Consider the following 23,548-nt stretch of genomic DNA (forward strand, 5'->3'; position numbering starts at 1 on the left):
AATGCAATTTTAGCAATGAATTTAGAGTTAGCTTATCAGTGCAAAGTTAGCGAATCAGTGCAAATTTAGCATTGAATTTAGAGTTAGCTTATCGGTGCAAAGTTAGCGTATCCATGGAAATTTTGCAATGAATTTAGAGTTAGCTTATCGATGTTAAATTAGCGAAGAATACAAAGTTGGCAATGAACTAAGAGTTAGCTTATCGGTGCAAAGTTGGCAAATCCATGGAAATTTAGCAATGACTTTAGAGTTAGCTTATCGGTGCAAAGTTAGTGTATCAATGGAAATTTAGCAATGGATTTAGAATTAGCTTATCAGTGCAAAGTTAGCGTATCGATGGAAATTTTGCAATGAATTTAGAGTTAGCTTATCGATGTTAAATTAGCGAAGAATACAAAGTTAGCAATGAACTAAGAGTTAGCTTATCGGTGCAAAGTTGGCAAATCCATGGAAATTTAGCAATGAATTTAGAGTTAGCTTATAGTTGCAAAGTGAGCGAATTCCATTCAAATTTATCAATGAATTTAGAGTTAGGTTTTCGGTGCAAAGAGAGCGAAATCCTCCTGACAAAACCGCCCGCTAAAATGAATAAACGCCGTCCTTTTTTCTTTCTTCCGTTCAGTTGGAGAATTTTCACACGCCCAACTGTTCCTTCTGGAACTACTCGGAGCGCTCCATGACGGGTCAGTGGTCATCGCAGGGCTGCAGGCTGGTGGACGCCAACATCACGCACACCACCTGCTCCTGCAGTCACCTCACCAACTTCGCCGTGCTGATGACTCACCACGAGCCAGACGTGAGTCGACTCCGGGGCGGGATAATGATACTACTTTAGTCCATTGCTACCTGTGCGCCGGGGTGAGCGGGTGGGAGGCCGGGCAGGTTGTTAAGGGGTCACATTTATAATCCCCATGGAGAGTGAGTGCGTGTGTGAGAGTGGTTGTCTGACTCGAGAATTGGTTGTACACGGGGTTATAGTCGAAGCCAAAACTTATTATTTGTCGAGGAAATGTAGTTTTTTTGCTGATAATATAGTTGTTGTGAAATACATATACTGGTTACAAACACAGGAATCCTGTCGCTGTGTTTAAATCACGCACTTCTCTAAGTGCACTGCTTTACAGTACACTGTAAGACAGTGCACTTACTAAATTTCGACAGGGTAGTACAGTCTCAGATCAAATACTACTGCTACAAACTTACAGGAAATGACTCGACAGCTTCTTCTTCTACTACTTTTGCAATGGATTTAGAGTTAGCTTATCGGTGCAAAGTTAGTATATCAATGGAAATTTAGCAATGGATTTAGAGTTAGCTTATCAGTGCAAAGTTAGTATATCAATGGAAATTTAGCAATGGATTTAGAGTTAGCTTATCGGTGCAAAGTAAGCGCATTCAATGGAAATTAAGCAATGGATTTAGAGTTAGCTTATTGGTGAAAAGTTAGCAAATCCATGCAAATTCAGCAATGAATTTAGAGTTAGCTTTTCGGTGCAAAGTTAGCGTATCAATGGAAATTTAGCAATGAATTAAGAGTTAGCTTATCATTGCAAAGTTAGCATATCAATGGAAATTTAGCAATGTATTAAGAGTTAGCTTATCGTTGCAAAGTTAGCGAATACATGGCAATTTAGCAATGAATTAAGAGTTAGCTTATCGGTGCAAAGTGAGCAAATCCATAGAAATTTAGCAATGAATTAAGAGTTAGCTTATCGGTGAAATGTGAGCGAATCCATAGAAATTTAGCAATGGATTCAGAGTTAGCTTATCGGTACAAACAGACAGCTTCTTCTTCTACTACTTTTTAACTCTAATTGCAACCCGCCGTTGGTATCCTATGATTATTAAGTTGTCTTTCATTGTGTTTTTATTTTTGTTGTGTCGATTTTGTGGTTTTCTCGAGACATTTATTCCGGTATCTGCTTTCGGAAGACGCGTCGTCAATGACGTCGCTTCCGTTTAGCGGCGTAGCTCTAGAAGAAACGTCGTCCACGTAACTAAGATGGCGGCCGTCGAGGGTGGAAAGTGTCCGATGTGTCGATCCACACTCAATTTTCGGACACTGCTCAGTGCGAACGAACTTGTGCACTCAAATATTAATAAGTGTAAGTGCAGAAGTGTGCGATTTGGGACACACCACTGGTTACGTTTCTTTTTAGACTCAGTTAGAACTCCTTACTTTGAGGGATTCAGAATATCGCCAGATTATGAGAAATGAACTTTACTCATCAATCAGATAGAATCTAAGTTTAACAAACTAAACATATACAGTATGTATACAGTGTTATTTTGTGATTTAAAGAGTGAGGGATCAATGGCTTCTTCAGCTTATGATGGGATTCACAAACGTCTTTACGCAGATGATTGTTGACGACATCCTTTTGAACGTACAGGAAAAATAATGTGAAATTTAACATTAGCATTTAGTGTTCGTTTGATCACTTTCTTTATCATTATTGTACTATTAGTCATTAAATACTGTCTGTGGAACTAGTTTATGAGTAGTAGAAATTGTGTCGAGCAAGAACTTGACACTCATGACAATTGAAAACTCATCCATAATGAAAATGTTAAGCGTGCTTTTCAAAATAAGAGTTTATATAGTCAATAAATATACTTTCAATTCCTCTAACATCCAACCAGATGCTGACGAGTTTTTTTTTTGTAATTTTTATTGCAAGTTTTTTTTAGGTTGTCTAAGAAGTCCCCAAGGAAAAAAATATGTACCATAGGAACAAATTCACAAGTAACACAAAGTAAACATATTAAAAATAACAACAGAAACAACAATAAAGAACAATTATATAAACTAAAACAATCATTTTATCTTAATGATTTAAAATAATAATTATAATTACAATCATACATTGAAAAATGTTAATACATCAACAACAATAAACACACAAGTACAGAAGTGGACGAGGGAGTTAAAAAAAAAAAACGCTAATTTAAACATATTTTATTTTTATTAAATGCTATTAAATATCTTTCTGGAACTTCCTGTCTAGGATGTACTGAGTAAGGGGGGTTTCACCGTAAGTCCGAACTCATCATGGATCAACTCGAGGAAGGATTTAAATTGTGGGCGTGGCACTCGTGCTGAAAACAGAGGCGTCGTAATTCATGCAGCTGCTCTGTATTTGTGTGAGCTCCGTCACACACACACACACACACACACACACACACACGCACACACCGTGTGGACAGTGATGTTTCATCTGATGGCTGAAAGCCTCTTTGTTTGGAATATTCTCCCTTTCGCTGCTGTCACGCTGACACTCGGGGAAGCACATGCTTGCACATTCATGTCCCGCTACTTCAAGTTGACGTTCGCTTGGATTTGAATGTCATTTGGCTTTTTTTTTTCTTTCCAGGATGTCTTGTCTCTTGTCGCTACACTTTAGCTCTTTGCATATATTTACGAATATTAAATGAAGCAATTTTCGGTCGTCCTCGCCCCCTTTCTTCCCCCTATTGTGTCTCCGTCGCCTCCCTTGACTGCTCCACGCTCTTGTTCCGCCGCCTCTACGATGTTCTGTCGCTCATACTTCATCTTCTCGTTTGTCAACTTTTTCTTTTATTGTTTTTTTTTTCTTCCACGCTCAGTACCAGGGCCGGATGCACGAGCTGATCCTGTTCGTCATCACCTGGGTGGGGATCGTCATCTCGCTGGTGTGTCTGGCCATCTGCATCTCCACTTTCTGCTTCCTGAGGGGCCTGCAGACCGACCGCAACACCATCCACAAGAACCTGTGCATCAACCTCTTCATCGCCGAGCTCCTCTTCCTCATCGGCATCGACAAGACCGACTACCAGGTGAGTTTTTTGCTCCGCAAAAGAGTCATTAACTCAAAATGAGCTGCTCGGTTTGCTCCCAAATTGACCCCATGAGTTACTAGCTACTGAAACTACTTCTATAATGACATAAAAAAAATTAAATTAAAATTTAAAAAAAAAAATGCTATTGGATTGCATCTAATTCGTAAAGAACAAAAAAAAAAGAAAAGCCATTTTTTACCCAAAATGAGCGAACTCTGCAGCGAGAATTCTGACCCGCTCTAGTAGAAGAACTCACATTTCTCCAATCCTTAAATCACTTCACTGACTGCCGGTTTCTTTCAGGATTTCTTTCTGGAGGTAATAATACACTTTCATGAGTTGTACACAAATAAGAATGACCAGTTGTGTTGAAGGTTTTTCTTTTTCACCCAAATATTCTCGCCCTTTTGACTGGAAGGATTGAAGCCCCTTGAAAAAGGGTGTGACTTTATGGCATCATCTGGTTATAGAAAAAAAATCCCTATTTAATTTGATGATTCTTATTTTGCCATCATGCAAAGGTGTATAAATGTAACAAGCCCCAATCCCAAATTATGTATATCACCTTGAAATAGACTATTTTTTATGAATTTATCTGAGATAAAAAATCTTGCCATTGATCGCACGGTTATTGTAGGTTTTATTTGTGTTTAAATGTAATTTACTTTCCATCATTAACTTGTTAGCACTAAAAATTGTAACACATTGGCCTGTGTCCAACCCTTGCTTGCTGGGTTATTGTCAGTGAAATTAACATTTAATATTTATATAGAAATGTTGTTGTGTTTGTTATTTAAAATTGAATGGATTTATTTCTTAATCATTTTATTTGATAATGTCTATGTTAAAATGTTGAATTTTAGTCTTTTAAATGAATTATTAAAAAGTGCCTACATTTTTATACTATATATAAAAGGCTTGGATTTTAATATAATGTCGAATTTTAGGGAAAAGAAAATGTATTATTGGTATTTAAGTATCAATCTCTGTGTTGAATAAAAAGAATATATATTATATTACATTTTTAAAATATATTAAAAAATAAATAAATATTTCAATATACTAATTATTAAATACATTCCTTAAAATAAATTGAAATCTTGAAAGATAATATAAAGAGATTTCAATGTTTACAATTTGTAACGTCAAATTCCACATTGCAAATAGTAAAACTTTTTTTTATTTAATTTCAAAGGCTGTGATTAAAAAAAAAAAATTAAAAGGAAAGAAAACATATTTTCACAAAATATCAAACTTCCTGTTGAAAAAAATAATTTATTTTGAAAATATTTTTTAATGCAATTACTTAAAAAAAACGCAATGAACATTTCAATATAGTATTTATAACATTAAATTATGATTGAATAATGATTGGATGGCACTGATATACTTCTATACTTTGAAAATAAATTCTATTTTCATTGAGTCTCAATCTTCTTCTCCAGATCGCCTGCCCCATCTTCGCGGGTCTCCTCCACTTCTTCTTCCTGGCCGCCTTCTCCTGGATGTGTCTGGAGGGCGTCCAGCTCTATCTCATGCTGGTGGAGGTGTTCGAGAGCGAGTACTCCCGCAAAAAATACTACTACCTGTGCGGCTACTGCTTCCCGGCCCTGGTGGTGGGCATCTCCGCCGCCATCGACTACAGGAGCTACGGGACCAAGAAGGCGTACGTGTGAATTCAGGCCTTTTTGCACCTGCAGATTGAGGAGCGGGATTATGGTATTCCCTCAGCTGGAAATGTAATATGTAGTGCTGCGTGAACGGCTCCGGCTCCTCCCCGCGGACCGGCTTTTCCGAACACACTTAGCCAAAGCCCGATGATTAGCCTCCATGAGATAATCCGCTGAGACCGAGTGTGTGTGTGTGTGTGTGTAACCCTCTCTTCTCTGTGTCACACCAGATGCTGGCTGAGAGTGGATAACTACTTCATCTTGAGCTTCATTGGACCTGTGTCCTTCGTCATTATGGTATTATGTCATCTGTTTTCTCCAGTCAACACCACAACAAACATGTGGCGCAGTGAGAGTGAAGCACAGCGGCTAGCTTGGAAATTATTTGATGGCTTGAACGCCAGAATCTGGCCTCAAATTTAATTTTTTTGAAATATCGCACTGAAAATAAATGCCTTTTAATTTGACGTTTTTTTTAGAAATCTTATGAATTTAATAAACATTTTAATACGTATATCAGCCTTTACTTGTTTTCCATTATTTACGATTGCATTTATTATATTATATTTTTTCTTCAGAATTATGATTATATTCTTTATTTCATTTTCAGAATTTATCTATATACAGTATTTCTTTCTTGAATATTTGTTGTTCCAAAAAAAACCTCTTTCTCTCTAGATAACTTGTTAATTTAACAACAATTTAAGTGTGTTTGTCATTATTTGGATTTAATTTTATTTTTACCTACAGTTATATCTTTTTTTCCCGTGAATATATTATTTATTTTTTTATTTTTTTATTTATCTACATAAAGTACTGTTCTTGATTTTTTTTTTTTTTTTAATTAAACCTTTCTGAATAATCTTGTTATTTTATTTAAGTTTCTATTTCCAGAATTTTTCTTCCTAGAAAACGTATTCATTTAATAACCATTTAAATTGGTTTCTCATTTTTTTGGATTATATTTTTTTCTCACAATTATAGCTTTTACTTTTTAAACATTTATAAAAAAAAGATTTCACGTAACTTTATTTGTACAACTCTTTATTTAAACGTTTTAAAAACAATTTATTTTTGCTTGAATGATATTATGTTGTGCAGTAATATTGTTGTTGTGTTTGATTTCAAATAGATTATTAATTTTAAAAATATATATATTTTCTTCTCACTTCCTATTTTTCTAATTTATTGAAATCAATTATGTTTCTATTTTTCTTACCAAAATGTAACCCATATACATATTGAGGTATTTTATTTTATTTTATTATTTTTATTGTTTCGCTTTATATAAATGTGTTAAACGTGTCAATATTTGCAATTTGACAAAAAATCAGTGCATTTACTAAAAATACAAATAGATAAATTGACCTCAGAAATCTTCTGTAAAGGCAATTGTATGAATCCTAAACTGTAAATGTAATCTATTAAATAAAACACTTAAATCATCTAAAAATCTGGAATAAAAGCAAAACTGGCACAAAACAAAAGTTTAACCTTGAGTCTCCAGCGTGAAACAAAGTTTCCTCCTGTTCAATGAGTGATGAACTGGATGAAGTGTCTTCTGCGATCCATGTATCTGATTCCTCCTCTTGTCCTCAGCTCAACCTCATCTTTCTCATGATCACGTTACACAAGATGATTCGCAACTCGTCAGCGCTGAAACCCGACTCCAGCCGCCTGGACAACATCAAGTGAGTCGCATTTTTTGGGTGAAAGTCTATCTGGACGTATTTTCTGAATGTGCAATATGGATGGAGCTCTGCATAAATCACCTGTCTGTTGCTGTGTAAGCTCCACTTTTCGGAGCAAAGTGCGTCTCCTGTGGAGGGTTTTTGACACTTAGTCGACTGAAGAGCAGTCGGGGAGGGTCTGAGAGGAGTTTCTGTACAATGAAGCCACTCTTTGACGTGAAAAGAATGGGCGAGGACACTGAGAAAACACTGTTTTGACTCTTTTCTCTCAGCGCTCGCTTCAGACCACACAACAGTTTCACTTCCCGAGTGATTTTCATGATATGATGAAGAAAACATTGAATTACTGAACAAACTTATTCATATATTATTCTATAATTCAATCATTCTTTACTATTTGAATCTGAGTTATTCTCTAATTCACAAAAATGACTTTTTATTCACATGAAATAACTTTTAAATAAGTCTACAAAGACTTTACCTTTTATGGTATTTTAAGAAATATATTTATTCAGATTTATTGGATTGATATTATGGATGGATGGATGGATGGATGGATGGATGGATGGATGGATGGATGGATGGATGGATGGATGGATGGATGGATGGATGGATGGATGGATGGATGGATGGATGGATGGATGGATGGATGGATGGATGGATGGATGGATGGATGGATGGATGGATGGATGGATGGATGGATGGATGGATGGATGGATGGATGGATGGATGGATGGATGGATGGATGGATGGATGGATGGATGGATGGATGGATGGATGGACGGATAGAATGGTGCATGGGTGGATGGAGGATAGATGGATGTAAGAATGAGAGGATATATTGATATAAGTGTGTAAAATGAAAGGATAGATAGATGCATCGATGAAATAATTAAAGGATAAATTATGGATGGATGGGTGGGAGGGTGGATAGATGCATGGATGGAAAAAAAGAATAGAAAAGTGCATTGATGGATAGAGGTAAGGATTGCTGGATGGATGGATGGATGGATAAATAACAATGGATAGATGGATACATTGTGGGATTGATGGAAGGATGGAAGAATGAAAGAATAAAAGGATGCATGGATAGAAGAAAAAGAAAAAAAATGGATGCCTTGAGGGATGGATCGGTGATGGAAGGATGGAAGGATGAATGGAATGATGGAGTAGACTAGATGGATGTACCGTGGGTGGGTGGAAGCATGGTTGAAGAAAGTAAGGATTGCTGGATTATTGGATGGATGGATGGATGGATGGATGGATGGATGGATGGATGGATGGATGGACAGACCTACTGTCTCACCAGGTTTCTATCAGCCACATTTCAAATGCTTAAAAAAGCTTCACTGTGCATCTAAAGGGACAAAATAAATACAAAGTCAGTGTGAATGAGGTCCATGTAAGAACCTGTTCTTCGACCCTCAGGTCTTGGGCTCTCGGGGCCGTCGCTCTGCTCTTCCTGCTGGGCTTCACATGGGCCTTCGGGCTCCTGTTCGTCAACGAGAACACGGTCATCATGGCCTACCTGTTCACCACCTTCAACGCCTTCCAGGGCATGTTCATCTTCATCTTCCACTGCGCCCTCCAGAAGAAGGTACGGACACACTCGACGTACTTATGGTGCCCACAAAACAGTGAACTCCCATGATGCCTTTCAACACACTGCTCTGTTTGGTCACATGTGATAGGTGTTATGTGTTGCTACATCTAAGTTAACAACAGTTGTGATAGGTTGGCTGGGCGGCAAGGCACGTTGAGAGCTTTTTCTATTTCGTTTAATGCCAGGGATTTTCACGAGAAATGTATTATTCATTAACTCAAACTGAAAGTCCCATAATGCACTGCAACAAGCAAGTATAACAGCTATAAGAGGCCAGCTTCAGCCGGATAATAAAAATATTTTTTTATTTAAAAAAAAATAAAACGTAAAGTTCATCGCAGGGACTTTTCTACTGTACTTACTATACATTTTGCCAAAAGATTAAGGAATCTGTACGACCTTAATAAATAAATTACAAATAAAATAGAGGAAAAGTATGTACTTGTGTCATTACAAAAAAAAAAAAAGCTAAATTAGCTACAGTTATTATTTGTATTTACATATTATAAAACATATTAAATACATTTAAAATGTGTTTTTATAAACAGTATAACATTTTTAGTTTACTTCACAATTCTTTTCAGGAAAACTAAATATTCACAAATGGCAAATGAAAATCAAAATGAAAAAATATATATATATACTGTATATATATATATATATATATATATATGACATGTTTATATATATATATATATATAAACATGTCATGTTTTTGTTATATGTTAAATTCAATAATTAAATACAATTTAAAATAAAATAGTTAAGTATCAGAAGCATTGACTACTTTGAGGGCCATTTGATCGTAATCAGGGTATAAAGATGCATAAATTAAAAATGTAAATATATATACGTATATAAATAAGCATGTCATGATTTTGTTGTGTGTTAAAATAAACAATACAATTAAATTAAAAATAAAACGGTAAGCTTTCGGAAGTATTGACCTCTTTGAGGGGCCGTCTGATCGTAATCAGGGTATAAAGATGCAAAAATTAAAAATTAAAATATATATATATATATGAATAAGCCTGTCATGATTTTGTTGTGTGTTAAAATAAACAATACAATGAAATTCAAAATAAAATAGTTAGCTTTCAGAAGTATTGACTTCTTTGAGGGGCCGTCTGATCGTAATCAGGGTATAAAGATGCAAAAATTAAAAATTAAAATATATATATATATATAAGAATAATCCTGTCATGATTTTGTTGTGTGTTAAAATAAACAATACAATGAAATTCAAATAAAATAGTTAGCTTTCAGAAGTATTGACTTCTTTGAGGGGCCGTCTGATCGTAATCAGGGTATAAAGATGCAAAAATTAAAAATTAAAATATATATATATATATAAGAATAATCCTGTGATGATTTTGTTGTGTGTTAAAATAAACAATACAATGAAATTCAAAATAAAATAGTTAGCTTTCAGAAGTATTGACTTCTTTGAGGGGCCGTCTGATCGTAATCAGGGTATAAAGATGCAGAATGTTGGATTTTCTCAGGTAGAAAAAAGCAAGTTAACGTTGCAAAAATTACAAAAATAACAAAAAAACAAGTGCTTCATGACGTGACAAAAGGGTTTATAATGTAATATGTGAAGGTATTGACAGGTAGATGTTGAAAAATGTGTCACTGAGAGTCTGTGGTCGCCGGTGTCGTCGCCCCCTCAGGTCCACAAGGAGTACAGCAAGTGCCTCCGCCACTCGTACTGCTGCAGCCGCACCTCCACCTCCAGCTCCCACGGCTCCTTGAAGAACTCGGGCCTTCGAGCCAACAACCGCTACTACAGCGGCAGCCAAGCTCGCCACGCCGCGGCCCACAGACAGGTGCCCACACACACACACACACACACACACACACACACACACACACACACACACACACACACACACACACAGATGTTCCACACGTCCTCCGCATGTCAATCACGACAATGTTTAACTTTTGAATTCTCTGGTGAGGAAAATAAAATCTTTCCCGGAACTCAATAACAATTTGAGTCGAACAGATTTTTGCATCTTATTCATAATAGCTTTGAAATTGAGGAACTGTTTGGAAGTAAAAAAAAAAAAAAGAAAGTCCAGTGAAGCAGAAAATGAGGGGATGGATCGCTGATCAATATCGATGACTCAGCAATTACTCTTGAAAAGCTGCCTAATATGGAAGTGAATCAGTTCCATCAGAAGCATTTATTTAAAAGTATAACGGTTTAAATCAATGATTTTTAGATTTAAATTTAAATGTATGTGTTTATTTATTCATCGATGATCAAAATGTATGTTTTTTCCAGTTTTACACGTAGAGATTAATATTCAAAAATACTTTTTTTTTTCATTCTCATCGTTTGAAATACAAGATAAATATATTAATAATAATTATATGGAAGTAAATCAGTGTTATCAGAAGATTGAATGGTTGAATTTAAACATGTCAAATGTCAAAACTTTGAACTGATGTGTTATTTATGTTGTCGGTTTTTTTTTATGCAATTTCTTGCTTATTTATATTTGAATAATCAATCGTTTTTATTTTAAAAGGTTCAATTTAATTTGTCAAATAATTGTGTTCAATCATTTGTATATTGAATATATTGAGCTTGTTTTTTTGTAATCGTTGAATCGGAAAATACATTTAATTACATTGGAAAAAGTACTCTTTGCAACATATAAACTTGGTAAATAGATCAGTTATTAAAAGATCAAACTCTGTGTAAAAGAATATAATTCATTTTGGTACTTTTACACTAACATGTTTTATATTGAATTTAAAAGGCAACCAATTAAAAAACATGTAAATTAGGAAATCAATTTTTCAATTATTAGTATTAGAATATGAAACTGTATGTGTAAAAAAAAAAAAAGATTCATTTTGAAAACAATTGAATTTTGTAATTAAATTATTCAGAAATGAAATGTCATAATTGTACACATTTAAAACAGAGTAATGTTTGAAAAAAAACTTCCTGATAATAAGTAATAAAGTTAAAACGTCGAACCTTAAGTCAATTGTTTGTCCGGCGCGATTTAACTGGAGTCTATTGTTCTCGGTGCGCGAGAGCGCCCCCTGCAGTTCTGGTCGCCCACAGAGTGTGTGGAAGTCTTTCCCCGCCGAGGCTCTATATTTATCCCGTCTGTCTGACACGAGTCTCTGCTCGCTCTTCCAGAGTCGGATTCGCAGGATGTGGAACGACACGGTTCGGAAGCAGACGGAGTCTTCCTTCATGGCGGGCGATATCAACAGCACGCCGACGCTCAACCGAGGTGAGCCGTCGAAGCCCCGTCGACTCTCCTCCGTCCACGAGCATTGGATTTAGATGATGGGATTGTCGAGCAGGAGCGAGGCCAGGAAAAAACGCGCAGCAGTAATTAATCCGCGTCCGATGCCGGATTGAAAATATCGGCCGACGATGATCGTTGTCGTCGTGGAGCCGCGGCTCAAAACAAACAGATCAGCGAACGCATCGACGCGGCGGCGCCGAAGTTCAATGTTTTTCTGCCTCGTGACGAAACTCTAATCACCGCCGTTTGTTCAAATCCCCGATTCAATAAACGCGAGATTGAGATTAAAGTCGAGTGATGCGAGAAGAGGGAGTCGATGCAGCGGCAGAACTGCATCATGGGAAAGAAATTGGAGGTCAATTTCACTTCCGAGCATGCAGATGTCAACTTTTTTCTTGAGTAGAGACAAGATGTAGACGCAAAATACAGCATATGAAGCAAGAACAAGTTCATATTTTTTAAAAGATAAAAACATAAAAATGAGTTTAAAACATGTGTTACTCGTTTGAAAATTGTGTTATAATTATGTTATCTATTCAAAAAAGCAAATACATCACTGTTTCAAGAATTTATTTTAAAAAAAGTGATATTTATAAAATAGACAAACTCAAAAGATATATCAAAATGACTCTTTTTAAGAAGAAAAATTGTCTACTCGTTACATTTTGAAGGAGATAAAAACATGTGAAAATGAGCAAAAAATTGAATTAAAAATGTAATTGTGGTGCAAAAATGTCTATTGTTAAAATTGGATGTTAGAAAAATTGAGATAAATTAAAAAAAAATGCGCTACATATAATCTACCCAAAATACATAAATAAATGTATTTCTTTTTTTTTTATTTTCTATCCATTTAATTAGAAAAATACTCACAAAATTAAGATACAATGCATACTGGAAAAGCACTACATAAATACAAATTACTTACTAACTTACTTACTTGAAATAAGAAATAAAAAAGATAAGGAGAATGTCAGATAAAAAATCGAAAGAAATTTTGGATTAATTGAAGTTTTATACATTTTTATATTATATTAGTTCCATGTTATTTACATGGTAAATACAAAAACACATTACACTAATTTTAATTTTTTTTTGTACATTTTTATTGTAATTTAATTAATTATAACATTATTAAAAAAAAAATTAAAAAAATGAATCACATAACATCTAATATGTTTAATTAAAACATCATGAAGTGTTAAAAATAACTAAAGAAAAACATTCATATTTTGAATTAAAAATAATTTTCACAGGATTAATAATGTATTATTGTGTATAAATAAAAATAAATCAATTAAAACCCCAAATTAAAATAAGGAAATAAACAATTACTGTTATAAAACAAAGTAACGGAAAAATGTGTTGATGTGAAAATTGTAAATATTTATTTTAATTGTTATTGTAAAAAATAGTCACTAAAAATGTAATACTAAACATATGTATTTATCCAATTGTGAAGCAGATTTTCATGAAAAGCTTATTGAAATTCATTTTACCTCATTTATTTTAAACAATTTTGTTAATAATCTTTCTTTATAAATCAAATAAAAAGTTAAATATTACCAGAGATAAAAAAAAAATCTTCATCTAACTTCCAACTGTTCTCTGAGGCTCAGAATCCTGGACTTTAATCAACGCCCTAATCGTGTTTGCAATCCCGGCGTCTCTCACCCCGGGGGGCCCCGGGGGCCCGGCTCAGGTTCCTGTGTTTGGAGGTGTCGGTTGACGACGACACGAGGACGGTCGCCGAACGATCTGCCGCTCGCTCCGTCCTAATCTCCTTCATTTGGCTTTTAATGAACTGATTAGTGGGCGAGCGAACAGGGGCTAATTACTCTAATGGAGGAGAGTGACAGGAGCGAGGCCGGGGGCGAGTCACGGGTCTCCACAACTGATATGGATGGATGGTGATGGATGGATGAAAGATGAGGGGGTGAGGGGTTGTTTTTTTTTGGGGCGGGTGGGGGGGAGTCTCGGTTACGATAGAGCAGTCAGGGGGGTGGAGACACACTTCGCAGCTTCCTCCGTGATGTCAGACGCAAACAACTGTGAAGACTTTATTTCCTGTTTCCAAGAAAAAGTTTTGGCAGAAAGTGAACGACAAAGGGATGTGAGGGAGGGAGGAGGAGAGGAGGAGGAGAGAGGGGAGGAAGGGAGGGAGAGGCTCGGAGGAGTGTGGAGAAAAACAATATCATGAAGGAGAAGTGTGGTATTGTTGCGGCTGTCATCTTAGCTCATTTGATTTCTCCTCTTCATCAGCCTGTTCCTGACAACAATGGTGTGTCCAGATGTGAGACGAGGACTACACACACACACACACACACACACACACACACACACACACACACACACACACACACACACACACACACACACACACACACTCACCAACAAACACACTCACTCACCAACAAACACACTCACACACGATCGCCCTACTTTCTCCTCCATCTTCAACTCAGTCGCTTCTGCAGATTTATGTGTGGAAATCTCTGCTAATGATAAATAACACTTTATTTAAAAAGTAAATAAATATGTATTAATACAATTATTTTGACATGTTTTTACCACGAAAACTTGAAAATAAGCCAAAACCTCTCGAAAATGGAAAATAATGTCGGAAAACTAAAGTGTGAAATCCGACGGACCATGTGAACGCAAATTATTGTTCTTCAAATTTGTAGAATTGTTGTTTTTTTAAAGGCTAGAAAAAAAAGGTAGAAATCGACCACGAAAACTTGTAAAAAAAAAGGCCGAAAATCAACCTCTCTGAAAACTGGAAATAATGTCAGACGGACCATGTGAATGCAAAAAATTGTTCTTCAAATGTGTAGATTGATAGACCAATTAAAAACTAAATTTATTTTCAATATGACAATGTGTGATGTTATATTAAATATTTGCGTTATTATTTTACATGCATGTGTAGCTTCTCAACGTCTTTACATTTTAAATGTATTGTTGTTTATTTTCTTTAGACTCATACATAACTTAAGATACATACATGAAAATTGTAAATCTATTAATTAATTCGTTTTCAATTTATTTTTGAAGAAAAAATATATATATATTTATGTTTTGTTTTATTGGTATTATTTTTAAATACTCACTAAGTTAAGATAACAGAAGGAAGAATAAGAAAAATCTTAAAGTCCCGGGAAAAAAAAGTAAGAAAAAGAAATCAATGGAAAAAGTTTAAATTTAAATATTTCATTTTTATATTATATTAGCTTCATGTTATTTACATAGTAAATACAAAAACACGATACACTAGTTTTTTACGTTTCTTTTTAGTAAACTAAATTGGTTTATTAATAAAGTGAAAATCTAACTACATGAAATTGTAATGTTGAATTAAAACATCAGAGACATTAAGACATCAGTACTTTTTTTTTCCTTTTTCTTTTTTATTTGAAAAATGATCTCAACAAAATGCGGGTGGTTACGTTGATTTCTTGTTTGTTTTTCAGTCCAATAAATATACGTTTTTTTAAGAAACTAAAAAATATATTAAAGTTTGCATCGATGCAATAAATAAAGAAAATATCATCGCATAAACATTTTTAGGGAGGAAAATGTTTCATTTTATTATTATCTTTCATATATAATCCAAGTTATATGTGAAAACTCTTGAAAATACTTGAATTATCTAAAAATGTGATTTATTTTCCTGCTAACTTGCGTCCAAAAGACATGACAAATCGGCGTCATATTTGTTATGGAATGTAAAATTTACCGTGAAATAGTCTGTTTATCGTACTCGTAAATGTAAGAAAAGATTTCTTTAAGGTGCGACACAAACCTTTCGCGGAAGTTAAACCTCTGACTGGTCATGATCATTTTAAACAGAGATGGAAGGATGTCAGTTTTGTGCTGAGAGATTGTATTAAATTGAGGGGAAGGATGCACGAATAGTGCGTATTTATTTGTCAAGATTCCCCCCTTTTGTTTTTCGCTCCGTGATGAATGGAAGTTGCCGAACCTCAAGGTTGCTCTTAGTCTCGGACTCCCCTCCGTCATGCTGTCCTATTTTAATTTCATGGCATTTCTGTTCCAGTCGCCTGCGGCGGGAGCGTCATGCAGACGTTATACAACATTCTCACTCCGGCGTTTTTTTTTTTTGAATTATATTTGTCTTGCGGTGGCATTCACGTCTGGCGGTGAAATTAACTGTGTTTCAATGGCTGCTCCCTTCGCTACATTACGGCACGCATTACCGCCCAGTCTGACTGCTCCGTCAGGGCGGGAACGACGGCGCTCCCCGACACTTCCCACTCGTCCTATTTTTACTGAAAGGTTACAATCAGCAGGTATAAACATGGAGCGGGGAGGATTGTATATTACCATGAAAATAACCTTCAACTGTCAATGTAGTAATGATTCCGGAGGTAATAACGTCAACTCCGGAGCCTCATTCTTTATGGTTATTGTGCCACAGCGACCATGGGAAACCACCTCCTGACCAACCCGGTGTTGCAGACGCGCACCGGAACGTCGCCCTACAACACGCTGCTGGCGGAGAGCTTCACCCCGCCGTCTCCCGGAGTCTTCAACTCGACCGGTGAGTGATATTTTCGAAAAATATTTAACAAATCTTAGCCGCGATGGCCTTGACACGATGTCTCCTTCTGCCCGTAATCACTGCAGCCACGCGAGCACGATTACACATCCAGCGTCTTCTTAGATAGGTGGAAATAAATTGAAACGACTTTAAAAAAAATGTTTTTTTATGTAAAAAATAAATGAACAAAAGACAAACCATTGGAACAAATCTAAAAAGAAAGTTTATATATTTTGCTACTTCCAGATTCTTCACAGCACAGTTACACTTCATGTATACTTTCTGACTCCCAGGGTGTGTGTCAGGGCTCGCGTGTGTAAACTCGCCTCCAGTTTATTGTCATATTTGACATGGCAAACACACACTGTCAGTGTTTGCGCAGTCATGTGTGTATACTTGTATACCTGTTTGCTTGTTTCTCCGGCAGACGATGTAGCTGTCAGACAGACTCATCGAGCTGAAGTAAACAATGCCAAAACACCGCCCTTCCTTAGCCGTCCGCTCCGATATCGGACCCGGAATTGATTAGAAGTTTTTAGAAGCGGCGACATCCAGTAACGTCGTCGACGCCCCGGCAGCAGACACCGTCCGTAGATCCAGAGAGACAGGTCATAGACTGGCTCAGGTGTTGCATCACCCAACGTCCTCTTCAGCTTGACCTACTTTTCGGGCCGGTGTTGTTATTGTTTGTGAGTGGATTTACGACGGAAGATTTGGGGCGACCGAGACAAAAAAGTGGGTCAACCCATCCACCGGGGGCACCCTCCCGAGACTCAAACATCGGATCTACCTTTTCTTTAAAAAAAAAAAAAAGTTCCCCCTCATTATTTAGGACCTTATTGCGCTCTTGGTAACATCTGAAGTTTTAAAAAATGACTCCTAGCTGTAGCATCTGTGTGGCTGCAGTGGAATTGGAGCAAGATTTCTGTTAAATATTTCAGAGCCTCTCAGAACAATAAGTCAAGCCTGACGGCCACAGCCCTGGCAGTCGAGTCATTTTTAGAAAAGAGGGAGAGGAAGTGAGCGTAGCACTTCATTAGAATATCTAATTGCCCTTCCTGCCATTGTAGCGGAACTTTGATTAAAGTCACACCGCAGTCGGCTCGGAGAAGAAGAAAAACTTTTCCTCTTCGCCGAGGTGAGTTCAGTTTGGTCGTTCCTGGATTGGTTGAAGTGGCCAACTACCTGTTTATTATCGTACAAAACCACCCAAACATTTTGTAGAGGAAAATCTGGATAAGACTAAATTTGGCAATTTAAAAGTATTGACAATAGTTTTGTCCTGTATATCGATCTACGTTGTTATGACGGCGACTTGAATATCATGGGTTTGTTTATGTAATCCTTAATTTGAGCAGGTTTTGATTATTGCTCATTTGAAACATGTCAAAATTTCAAACTATTCTTAACCTGGTCTAAGTACAATTTTGGCCATTTTGGTCTGGGAACTTTCTCTCATTCATTTTCTATGCTGCTTAATCCCCAATGGGGCTCGCCTATCCCAGCTTGGTCGGGCGAAATGCGGGGGACACCCTGGACAGGACACCCGTCTGTCACAGGGCACAAAAAGACACACAACCATTCACACACGCTCTCATACCTACGGACGATTTCCCAAAGTTCCCAGACATTTTTAAAAATATATTGATAACCTGAGGGTTTTAAAAAAAGTGGCAAAGGAAGCGGTTCGGCATGTAGCCCGGACACATTACGTCTTTTTCTTAATATTTACTTTTTATCCGTGGTACAAGGCTCAGTAAAACTCATCTGCAGGAAGGAAGTGGTACTTACACAGGCTTACCCTACTAGACCGGATTATAGTCGGTTATGCAGAACTGGGTAATGGCTAAAGGCTAAATGCTAATACTTTGATCGGGCCTGTTTGAAGTTTACATAATGGTTGTCTTGAAAATAATCCCGATTTACATACTTTAATAAACTAATCAGCTTAATTGTTGATTGACTTATCCGGTTCTATCCAGTTTCAACAGCCAACGTAGTAACAGCCGAGAGTTTACGATGCTAACATGTTAGGAACGTATCTCTTACATTCCATTTTTTTCTTATTTATGTGATGTCAATCACGACATAAGTTTAGTTAATGTATTTATAGTTGTTAATTTCTTCATTTACTAAACAATAACCTTATCCCACTAAACAAGGAATTTATCTTGTATTGATGCACTGTTGATCAAGGCACGAATAAATCTTACCGAACTCTCCTGAACAGGAATTAGTAAATTCCCATCACTTTCCTAAACCTCAGTTTTACAGTCAATCTCTGTATAATTGTTGACATCAATAATCGCTGTATCTTAGATTAACTTAATAACTGAAATCCTAATAGTTCACCGTATGAACAGGATATAACTGACTGACTCTTGACACGTCAAGATGCTAGTTTAAGTCAAGTTTACTAAACAAACAAACCTTTAAATGAAATTGAAACACAAACTCTATATGATTGATTTGAACTCTTTTGACATGAAGGTCGGTCCGTATTGCAAAAAAATTTGTTAAAGCTAACCATGTGCAGGTCAAGCTCCTGTAGGCCTCCTGGTATGATATGGCGTGCAGTGTTCAGTCCCAGAGCCTTTACAAGGTTAACAAACTTGTTTGTTCTTTTATGCATTTAAAAAGTGGTAAATATCAATGTGAAATGCTAAACTCATTTTATCTCTCTGTTTGTCTTCCATGCGAATGTCTCCCGGCTGTAAAGGAACCTTCCGCGACCCAAGTAAGTACCATGATTTGCCGTTTCAAGCCTTCATTACGCCGTCTCTTGCACTTATAACAGCGGAATCTTTTCTCTCTCTCCGTCTCGCTCGTGTTTGTTTGGCTTCAGAGAACACGCTATCAAAAGCACGCGACCCCTGTGGGATGGAAACTCTGCCACTGAACGGTAACTTCAACAACAGCTACTCTCTGCGCGGTGGTCCGGGAGGCGGAGGTGGTGGAAGCTGCGATTTCCTCAGCGGGGGTGGTGATAGTCCTCCGTCTCTTCTCAACCCTCGCTGCTCGGAAACCCTGGGAGGGGGAGGCATCCGGAGGAACCTGTCCGACGCCGCCGCCTTTGAGAAGATGATCATCTCCGAACTTGTACATAACAACCTAAGAAGCGGTAATGGCGGCGGCGGCGGCGTCGACACGGGGGTCTGCGGCAGCCTTGCCAGGGGACATCCGAGCACGGGGGTCGGACGGGGGACGGCGGTCAGACCAGACGCTTGCATGAGCATGGAGGAGGAGGAGGATTTTCTTCGGAATGGGCGGCAGCGAACCCCGCAGGATGTGGAGCTGCTCTACAAAGCCCTGGAGGAACCGCTGCTGTTGCAAAGCGCCCAGTCGGTGATCTACCAGAGCGACCCAGAGGAGTCCGAGAGCTACACGGCAGACCTCACCGAAAGCCTCGGCCACTCCGGTCACAGCGGACAGAGCGTTGGTGGACAGGGGGGCGGTCGGGCGCCAGACTCCCCTGCGCACGACTCCCTGTACACCAGCATCACCAACCTGCGGGACTCGCCGTACCCCGACAGCAGTCCAGAACCTCTGGAGGTGGTGCCGAGGTCAGCGCAGCCGCCGGAGGAGCTTTATTACAGCTCCGGGCGCCCGGCCCTCGGGTCCAGAGGAGCGCCCATGCAGACCTTCTATCAGGCCCCCAATCGAAGGCCGAGCGGGGAGGGACCACAACCCCAAGAGCTGGCCCACGCCGAGGGAGACGGACAGATGCAGCTGGTCACCAGCCTGTGACTGGAGCCCTGGGAGGAAAGTTGGGGACTTTTATGACAGCTCGAGTTGCCTCCTGGCCCTTCCTAATGTCACGTCCACTTACTGCTTGTTTGGTTGCCTTTTCTTTCTCTTGACTTTATTTTGACGAACATTTGAACAACAGTGACCTTCGGGGCGGGCGGGGGGGGGGGGGTTTGGCTCCAGTGCAACTGACTCCGGTGATGAATGATAGATGTCTTCTTACTGAGCATTCTTCTCAGAACTCCCTACGTGATCCTTTTGGCCAAGTCCAGCACTCTGAATGTACCGTCCATCCTTTCTTCCTTCCCGATGCTTGATTAAGGTTTTTATCTCAAAATTCTCACCAGATTCTCTCAATCGAAAAAACATTTCGCCCCCCCCCCCCACACCCACCCCCGTTCAAAACACCCCAAGAGACAGTATGATAACCCAAAAATGCCTCACAGGAAGATAGTCATTGTTGCCAAAAATATCTTTTATTGAGCCAGAAAGTAGACCATTCACAGTCAAACTAGAACACACACTACTTTTATTTCAGAAGTGCTCATTACTGAGCACCAAGAGTGAAAGCAAAAACACTTGAGTTAAAAAAAAAAAAAAAGGAGCTTTTGTGCTGAAGTTCAGCATAGTTGCCTTCACTTCCTCTCGCTGTGAATCAATGACGAAGAACTTAAACAAGGACCACCTGAAGAGGGGGCTGTCACGCCCCTCCACAGCAAGAGACCCTTCACTTTTCAAAAAGGCGGCCAGACCTCTCCACTCTCGTTTACTTTAGCTTCGGGCATTTCAAGAATCAAACCGACTGCCTCGCTGTTATTTTTCGGAGAGTATTATACAGGATCTGGTTGCGGCTCCTCCTACCCTGTATTTGCTGTTAGAGCTTAGCCAGTTGAAGTGGACTTGTTCCTGTGTGTGGTTGTGACAAACAAGACTGTAAACAAAAAGCCACTGGCCAAACATTTGCTATAACCATGTACATACGAACCACACATGAATCTACTTTATTCCTACTGTGTAAATAGAGACACCAGATGATCAAAAGCAACAAAAAGTATACAAATACTATGATAAATGACTTCTTGTACTGGAACAAAGAGAAAAAAATAAAAAAAATGTTTTGGAGTTTGTGACTTGAATGAAAAAGTATGTCTCTCAACGCCTGGATTTTTTATTTTTTTATTTTTTATTTTTGCACAGCTAGATCCGAAAGTACACAACGAGGTGTCGAGGATTTCACTCACACAAGATTCCAGCTCTGATGCCAAGTGTTTCTTGAGCCGAGTGTGGGAGTGTCGAACTCACGAACAAGGATAATTTGACAAAACAATTGATGAGTAACAATCGGAGAAATCGGGCTGAATTTGTATTCCTTTTAGGCTAAAAAGCTGAAAAAAGTGCTGTCCTTCAACACAGTCTTTAATGAAATTAAATATGTATTACAGGAAGGTTAATTACTTGTATTTACTTTAGGGGTTTTATTTGAGTAAAGAATTTTCTTTCAAGCTAACACATCTCATGCTAGGCCACTTTTTATGATGGTCATGGTTATAACATGGCCCCTATTAGCAAAATATCTGCGTAATGTAGCATTTACTTTTGTTTTGAAAATGTCTGTTTGCAAAGTAACATTTTTTAAGAAATATCGTATTATTTTTGTGGGTTTTGATTTTGCTAGTGACAGCTTTTAGCCTATATTAGAAATATTTAAATGAAGGGCCACACAGGTGACAAATACAATTCAAAAAGGTTTTCCAAAATAAAATCGAATTTATAGTATTTATTTCCAATAGTTTTTAATTAATTTGAATAATAATAATTCTCAATATTATTATTATATAGTTAATCATGTTTTCTGGCAAATCAATAAATACCAAATAGCTTTTCAACCCCCCCCCCAAAAAAAAAATGTACCTCCTGGAATTAAAGTTATTTTCTTTACTTAATAATACAATTATTTTATTCACACCTTCTACTGAATCCTGTTTAAATTATTTATTATCAAACAATTCAACATTTTGCATGAGTACATGCATAAACATGAACTGCAGTTATATTTGGAGGGGTTTTTTTGGGGTCGCGAAAAAATAAAGTATTGGTTTTAATAATATATCGCCCATCCGTTTGTTTTTTTTTCTATAAATAGATATGTGCAGTTTTGAACGTTTATTTATATAAACATTTTTTAAAAGTGAGGGACAAAAATAATTGCAGTTTACGCTACTAAGAATGACACATACTTCAAAAGATTCTGGGATCCAGATGGTCATGCGGTAACATCACTGAAATGTCTCGTTATTGACGTTCTTAAAAAAGCTGTCGCATTTTGTTCTTATTTTAGTATAAGACAGACATTTTATGAAATCAAAAAAGAAGAAGAAAAAATACAATTTTGGAAAGTGTCTTATATTATATAAAGTTACATTAAGTCTAATAAGTTTTAGTTTCTTATAGATTATTGTACTGAACATGGTTCATCCAATTTTCAGCTGTCAAACAGTATTTTTTTTATTTTGCCGTCATAATCTTTCAGACTCGACTCGTCACCGTGATAATACCGAGGTCACGGTGAGGTCGGCGTATGCAAAAAAAAAAGTCTACTCGACTGTTCTGCCGCCGCAGCTTCATTTTATTCCGCTGCCAATAATCGTTTGCTCGGCTCCGTGCCGGTGCCTTGACTTCCATCTGAACCCGGGACTTGTTCTGCTTGTTTGTTTACAAATACAAGGAGAATATTCACATGCTGCAGCTACAGTGGAGGGAGCCTCGCTTCGGGAACAAATGTTTGTGTTTTTTTGTGTTTTTTTTGTTACAAGCAGAAAGAATTGCCGTAATCGTGTGTTTCCCTGCGTCTCATTATCTTCAGCGCCGTCCCTCCCTCTTTGTGTTTGACACGCCGATCCGCGGCGCTGAGGGAGAATCCACTGTTCTCGCTGCTTCCTCGGCGAGGCGTCACCTTGGGCCTCCTTCACTTCCTCCTTCACTTCCTCCTTCGCTCTACATTTTAATATCAGTCTCCACGGACTCCATTAGCGCTTCTTTTTTTTTGCCGGCGTTAATTTGTTTTGTCTAAAGCTTTGTTTATCCCAGATTAATATCTCAATAAACAGAGGTCTGAATGACGGTGATTACAGAGGAGAAGGTCTGCGGCCCACGCCGGGAGGACCGAGCTGACA

The 23,548-nt window shown here is 37.7% G+C and overlaps 1 protein-coding gene across 1 annotated transcript in view; it reads left to right on the top strand.

Moving 5' to 3' along the window:
* adgrl1a (adhesion G protein-coupled receptor L1a) overlaps window positions 1-21,505 on the top strand; it is a 165,966-nt gene extending 144,461 nt beyond the window's left edge. The window contains exons 16-26 of the mRNA XM_087808537.1: window positions 623-796; window positions 3,607-3,816; window positions 5,265-5,485; window positions 5,720-5,786; window positions 7,089-7,180; window positions 8,609-8,777; window positions 10,457-10,612; window positions 11,950-12,046; window positions 16,506-16,628; window positions 19,348-19,365; window positions 19,474-21,505. Of these exons, the coding sequence (XP_087664663.1) occupies window positions 623-796; window positions 3,607-3,816; window positions 5,265-5,485; window positions 5,720-5,786; window positions 7,089-7,180; window positions 8,609-8,777; window positions 10,457-10,612; window positions 11,950-12,046; window positions 16,506-16,628; window positions 19,348-19,365; window positions 19,474-20,375 (2,229 nt within the window). The 3' untranslated portion in view covers window positions 20,376-21,505. The remainder of the gene's footprint in view (window positions 1-622; window positions 797-3,606; window positions 3,817-5,264; window positions 5,486-5,719; window positions 5,787-7,088; window positions 7,181-8,608; window positions 8,778-10,456; window positions 10,613-11,949; window positions 12,047-16,505; window positions 16,629-19,347; window positions 19,366-19,473) is intronic.
* Window positions 21,506-23,548: the final 2,043 nt, after the last annotated feature.

Source organism: Callionymus lyra, chromosome 15 (assembly GCF_982586985.1).
Source record: "Callionymus lyra chromosome 15, fCalLyr1.hap1.1, whole genome shotgun sequence".
In the NCBI taxonomy this organism is placed as follows: Eukaryota; Metazoa; Chordata; class Actinopteri; order Syngnathiformes; family Callionymidae; genus Callionymus; species Callionymus lyra.